Source organism: Calidris pugnax, unplaced genomic scaffold, assembly GCF_001431845.1.
Source record: "Calidris pugnax isolate Ruff unplaced genomic scaffold, ASM143184v1 scaffold234, whole genome shotgun sequence".
Taxonomy (NCBI): Eukaryota; Metazoa; Chordata; class Aves; order Charadriiformes; family Scolopacidae; genus Calidris; species Calidris pugnax.
Genome location: NW_015090987.1, coordinates 461,660 through 467,928, shown reverse-complemented (window position 1 = coordinate 467,928; position 6,269 = coordinate 461,660). Strand labels below are relative to the sequence as shown.

The 6,269-nt window shown below is 46.7% G+C and overlaps 1 protein-coding gene across 1 annotated transcript in view; it reads left to right on the top strand.

The window, feature by feature from the left end:
- Positions 1-724: 724 nt before the first annotated feature.
- Positions 725-6,269, top strand: part of STIM1 (stromal interaction molecule 1) — a gene marked incomplete at its 5' end in the record, with an annotated part of 72,951 nt that continues 67,406 nt past the window's right edge. The window contains one exon of the mRNA XM_014954020.1: positions 725-839. Coding sequence (XP_014809506.1) covers positions 725-839 — 115 coding nt within the window. The remainder of the gene's footprint in view (positions 840-6,269) is intronic.

The following is a 6,269-nucleotide window of genomic DNA, read 5'->3' as shown; positions in this document are numbered from 1 at the left end:
CAGATCTCTGCAACCTCCGGTTGTGTACCCTGGTGGGGAACTTTGGAGCATTTACCATTTCTTGTAAGATCCGTATCCTCACAGGGGTGCAGCCTGTGCTATTCCAGAGCTGTCAGATGGTGTCAGAGAGGGGAAGATAGATTTCAGAAACACTCCCCCATCCTTTGATGGATGTTCTTGGGGTTGTAGGGTCTCTCCGAGGGGAGGACAGAGGCGGCGTAAGATTTTGATTTCTGTGCCAAGAGAGGGAGTAGCAGGAGGGATGGATTATTGCTGCCCATATCTGTATGTGCTGTGTGGGATGCTGTGATTTCTTAGGCTGATGTATCAATAAAGGATTCAGAAGGGATTTTATAGGAAAAGAAGCAGCAGAACCATTTGGTTTGTGGAAACACGCTGCTCTTTCAATGCCAGGTTGGAGGGGGCTTGGGCAACCTGGTCTGGTGGGAGGTGTCCCTGGATGGAACTGGATGGGCTTCAAGGTCCCTTTTCTCCCAAACCATTCCCCGATTCTATGAACCAGGGAGATGCTGTGGTTTTAGTCAGGGTGAGTAAAGACCAGAGATGCTGCATCTCAAGATTTATTAGGACTTTTCCATAGAAATTAGTAAGTGACCACCTGGAGATGTAGTAGTGAAGAAGACAGGTCAAAGATACTCTTTTTAATGCTCATCTCTCTACAAGGTGAAGCAAAGAATAATCCCCCTTTTTATTCTTCTCCTAGTTCTTGAGGGAGGACTTGAATTATCATGACCCAACAGTCAAGCACAGCACTTTCCATGGAGAAGACAAGCTCATTAGCGTGGAGGATCTCTGGAAGGCCTGGAAGACATCTGAAGGTAAAAAAAAAAAAGGAAAAACAAAAAAGAAACATAAAACAGCCCCCTCCTTCTTCCTTGTCAAAAAAGTGATAGAAATGGTGGATTTCATATAAACCTGGGAGCAGAGTGTGCACCTCCCACCCCACGATGAACCTGCTGTTTCTGCTGCCTTGCACCAATACTCCTCCTGCTTCCTTTGTTTTTTTGGAAGGTCTTTCAGGATTTCCTTGGTCTTGGTACTTCCCAGCTGTTAACGCTGAGTGTGGTCATAAAAGTATAAATTCTTGTTTCATTTCTCTGCCTCTATAAATGTGTGCTAAAATAGAGGCAAATACAGGCCTGTTCCAGGTTCTCCTTCAACTGCCCAGTTTAAGCTGGGATTTTTACTGGGCAATTGCATCCTAAAATACTCAGTAGAGCTGCACGGGAGCTTTCCTACAGATCGTGTTTTCCTTAGAAGAAAACTTGATGAACCCCAAAAGCTCCTTAATCTAGCGAAAAGAAGGTAGAATTAAGTCCTAAAACTAGAAGTATACGTATTTCAATGCAGAAATCACCTGGAAGCAGTCAAGAAATGGTGGTTACTCATCCCAGCAAGTTTACCCAGGGAGGTGGTGGAGGTTCAGTCACGGGTGGGAAACTTCTGGATCTTGGAAGAAACGTTGGGGAAGGGTGTTCCAGGCATGGGCAGGGTGTCCCAGATGGTCAGGGAAAGACATAATTTCACTTCTACTTCTTTCCCAACCAGGATTTTGGAATTTCTATTTTGAGAGATCTTAAAACTGATTTTTCTTTCTTCTTTCTAGTTCGGAAACTTCTTGTTCATAAATTTTGGGTTTCATTACAGAATGGTATTTTATCCTAAGACCAGTACTACTGATAAGAAAAATCTTCAGTGCCTTGAAAGTAAAAATGGGGAGAGGGTATAGAAGCAGGAAGATTATACTTCTGCAAATCACTAATACAGTGTTGAGTGCAGGATGCATTTTGATGTACTTCTTGCATTGCAAGGGGTGTGTTGATGCACATCGGTGCATCAGGTCTTTCTGCCACCCATGGCATGGACCGTTTCTGCCCTTTACTCCTGCTCTTGTGCTTCTCCTTTTCTCTCCATACACAAGTCATCATGTTGCTCTCAAGACCCAGAACACCTTTTTTTCCCAATACTTTTAATTACTCCTTTTCCCTTCACTTACAGGCTTTTTCCTTCCCTCTGCCCTCCAAGACCAGGTTATCGCATCAACCCTTGAAAAATGGGATTTCAATCTTCTGCTCAATTCATCAATTATAAAGTTCTCCATTTCTCATTCACAGAATCACAGAATCCCATGGGGTTGGAAGGGACCTCTGGAGATCATCCAGTCCAACCCCCTGCCAAAGCAGGTCCACCCAGAGCAGGTCCCACAGGAACATGTTCAGGCAGAGTTTGAATGTCTCCAGAGAAGGAGGCTCGGCCACCCTCAAAGTAAAGTAAACACTTCCATAGAAATTAGTAAGTGACCACCTGGGGATGTAGTAGTGAAGGAGACAGGTCAAAGATACTCTTTTTAATGCTCATCTCTCTACAAGGTGAAGCAAAGAATAATCCCCCTTTTTATTCTTCTCCTAGTTCTTGAGGGAGGACTTGAATTATCATGACCCAACAGTCAAGCACAGCACTTTCCATGGAGAAGACAAGCTCATTAGTGTGGAGGATCTCTGGAAGGCCTGGAAGACATCAGAAGGTAAAAAAAAAAAAAAAAGGAAAAACAAAAAAGAAACATAAAACAGCCCCCTCCTTCTTCCTTGTCAAAAAAGTGATAGAAATGGTGGATTTCATATAAACCTGGGAGCAGAGTGTGCACCTCCCACCCCACGCCAGGTTATCGCATCAACCCTTGAAAAATGGGATTTCAATCTTCTGCTCAATTCATCAATTATAAAGTTCTCCATTTCTCATTCACAGAATCACAGAATCCCATGGGGTTGGAAGGGACCTCTGGAGATCATCCAGTCCAACCCCCTGCCAAAGCAGGTCCACCCAGAGCAGGTCCCACAGGAACATGTTCAGGCAGAGTTTGAATGTCTCCAGAGAAGGAGGCTCGGCCACCCTCAAAGTAAAGTAAACACCCTCCCCATGTTTAGGTGGAACTTCTTATGTTCCAGTTTGTGTCCATTTCCTCTTGTCCTGTTGTCCTGTCACTGGGCACCACTGAAAAAAGACTGGCCCCATCCTCCTGACACCCACCCTTTAAGTATTTATTGATCAGATACCCCGTCAGTCTGCTCTTCTTTGGACTAAAAAGACCCAGGTCCCTCAGCTTTTCCTCAGCAGAGATAAACCTGGGAGCAGAGTGTGCACCTCCCACCCCACGATGAACCTGCTGTTTCTGCTGCCTTGCACCAATACTCCTCCTGCTTCCTTTGTTTTTTTGGAAGGTCTTTCAGGATTTCCTTGGTCTTGGTACTTCCCAGCTGTTAACGCTGAGTGTGGTCATAAAAGTATAAATTCTTGTTTCATTTCTCTGCCTCTATAAATGTGTGCTAAAATAGAGGCAAATACAGGCCTGTTCCAGGTTCTCCTTCAACTGCCCAGTTTAAGCTGGGATTTTTACTGGGCAATTGCATCCTAAAATACTCAGTAGAGCTGCACGGGAGATTTCCTACAGATCGTGTTTTCCTTAGAAGAAAACTTGATGAACCCCAAAAGCTCCTTAATCTAGCGAAAAGAAGGTAGAATTAAGTCCTAAAACTAGAAGTATACGTATTTCAATTCCTCAGAGCTGCTGTTTGTGTCCTGTTCCATTTGTATTTGATTTTTCCCTCTCAGTCTGTACATTGTGTAGGGGTAGGACACACTCAGTGTTTCCAAAGTGCCGTGTAAATATAATTTTAAGGAGTGTTTTAGTCCCTCCCCACCCCAGAAGCTGCTGGTCACGCTCTTCCTGATGCCTTCCAGGAGTCCCTTGGCCTTCTTGGCCACCAGGACCCATTGCTGGCTCATGGGCACCCTGTTGCCCACCAGAACTCCCAGGTCTTTCTCCTCAGAGCTGCTGTTTGTGTCCTGTTCCATTTGTATTTGATTTTTCCCTCTCAGTCTGTACATTGTGTAGGGGTAGGACACGCTCAGTGGTTTCAAAGTGCCGTGTAAATATAATTTTAAGTAGTGTTTTAGTCCCTCCTCACCCCAGAAAGGCTGAATAAATACTTAGGTACAGCATTTGAAAGGCGGTTTGGAAACACAGTGGTTCTGGAGTTGTTTATCCAGGACCAGGCTCTCCATCCCGTGGAGTTGGGCATTAAAAATTCCTGCCCAAAGCACTTAGGGGTTGGGATGACGCTAACGAGTCGCTCTGTCTCCTGTGTTCAAGGGAAGCCGCCTGTCACAAGTGTTTATTCTGTTGTACGGCTGTTTACAGAGGGCTTTGCCTGAAATTATGTTTTAATGTCAGCTGGGAAAGGGTAGAAATCATTAAGGGATAGAGGGAGAACATCCCATGATACTCCCCAGGTCCCTTAATTGCTCTCTGCTACTTCCGACACGCGCGGGACCTGCCATGTCTGGGCAGAGCTCGTCGCTCTGCGTTTCTGGCTGATAAAAGACATTATTAGTTTCTAAAGGATTGTCCGAGGTGGAGCCTGATCCTGGCGTTTGAACCCGAGTCCTAAAACCAGTCGAATGAGGTTTGTAGGACAGGTCCATGCCTTCAAAAAGCACCTTTGAGAGGGCACCGGGGGTCTGATGGGGACCCATTTCTGACACCCATTGTCAAGCAAGGGCTTTTCTGACCTGTTTGTCGTTCCTGGTCATGTGTGGAAGCTACAAAGCTGTTTCTGCCCCCTAATTATCTAAAAATATTTTTATGGTTTGAGGAAACCCATAATGTCGTTTCAAGATTTCTTCTATCATCACCCAATGACCCCTCCCCACCCGGGAAGGGGATTCGGGGAGCACAAAGAAACAAGGGGGTTGAAATATAAATAGATTTAATAGGTTAGGGCTAAATAATTAACAATGATACTAAAAATCAGTATTGATCCCCATAAAGTAAATCTTTTCCCAAATTCAGACACTGGAGTATTCTAAAAGTGCATTTTTTTCCAGCGTTAGAAGGAAAGTTAGTCCTGTGTCGCCCAACCCAGGACAAGTAGAAAGGTTGTGATGCTCTTAGAAGGTGTTGGGATTTGATGAAGCCCTCGTGGCTGTGGCTCCACCAAAGCCCCTGAAGCAGCAGATCTGACCGTCGCGGCAAAGGATGTCACCGCTGCCCATCTCCTCGCTGGAGTGGGCTGCAGTGATTTCTTCCCACCATAAAGAGCTCAGGATATGGAAGGTCAACAAGAGAGGGAAGATGAGGACTTCAGGGCTGGGCTGTGCAGGGCCGAGAGCTGGCTGTTGGCACGGGAACATGGAGGAAACTCATGGGACAAGCCCTGTGGGCAGTTTCCTTAAGTGAGGGCTTTGCGTTGGCCAACGTGCACCCATGAGTCACCTCCGTGGAGATGAGAGACTTTCTCTTCTCATCTCACTCTCCTTTGCTCAGCGCTTGGCTCTCGTCCCATCCGCTCTGTCATCATTCCGCCGGAGGCGTTCAACTCGCCGGAGCGAGCTGGAGGATGTTTCTCATATTTGTGAGACAACTCATTGTTGACATTTCAGAAGCTGAGGCCATGGCTCCGAGCTCGGCAGCGACTTGGAGCCAGCACTAAACGGGCTTTTTTCTCCCCTCGGCTGTTGGAGAGGGCACGGGGCAGATGGATGGATGCGGGACCCGGAGATGGATGGGTGTTTGGCCAAGGAGGTGGATGGGTATTGGGCCAGGGAGATGGATGGGTGTTGGACCAGGGAGATTGATGGGTGTTGGGCCAAGGAGATGGGTGGATGTTTGACCGCCTTCCCTCTGCCCTCCAAGACCAGGTTATCTCATCAACCCCCCCTCACTTGAAAAATGGGATTTCAATCTTCTGCTCAATTCATCAATTATAAAGTTCTCCATTTCTCATTCACAGAATCACAAAATGATCTGGGGTTGGAAGGGACCTCTGGAGATCATCCAGTCCAACCCCCTGCCAGAGCAGGTCCACCCAGAGCAGGTCCCACAGGAACATGTTCAGGCAGGGTTTGAATGTCTCCAGAGAAGGAGGCTCTGCCACCCTCAAAGGGAAGAAGTTCCTCCTCATGTTTAGGTGGAACTTCTTATGTTCAAGTTTGTGTCCATTTCTTCTTGTCCTGTCCCTGGGCACCACTGAAAAAAGTGATGGCCCCATCCTCCTGACACCCACCCTTTAAGGATTTATAGGTGTTGATCAGATCCCCCCTCAGCCTTCTCTTCTCCAGACTAAAAAGCCCCAAGTCCCTCAGCCTTTCCTCATAAGAGAGATTCTCCAGGCCCCTCATCATCTCTGTAGCCCTCTGCTGTCCCCTCTCCAGCAGTTCCCTGTCCTTCTTGAACTGGGGAGCCCAGAACT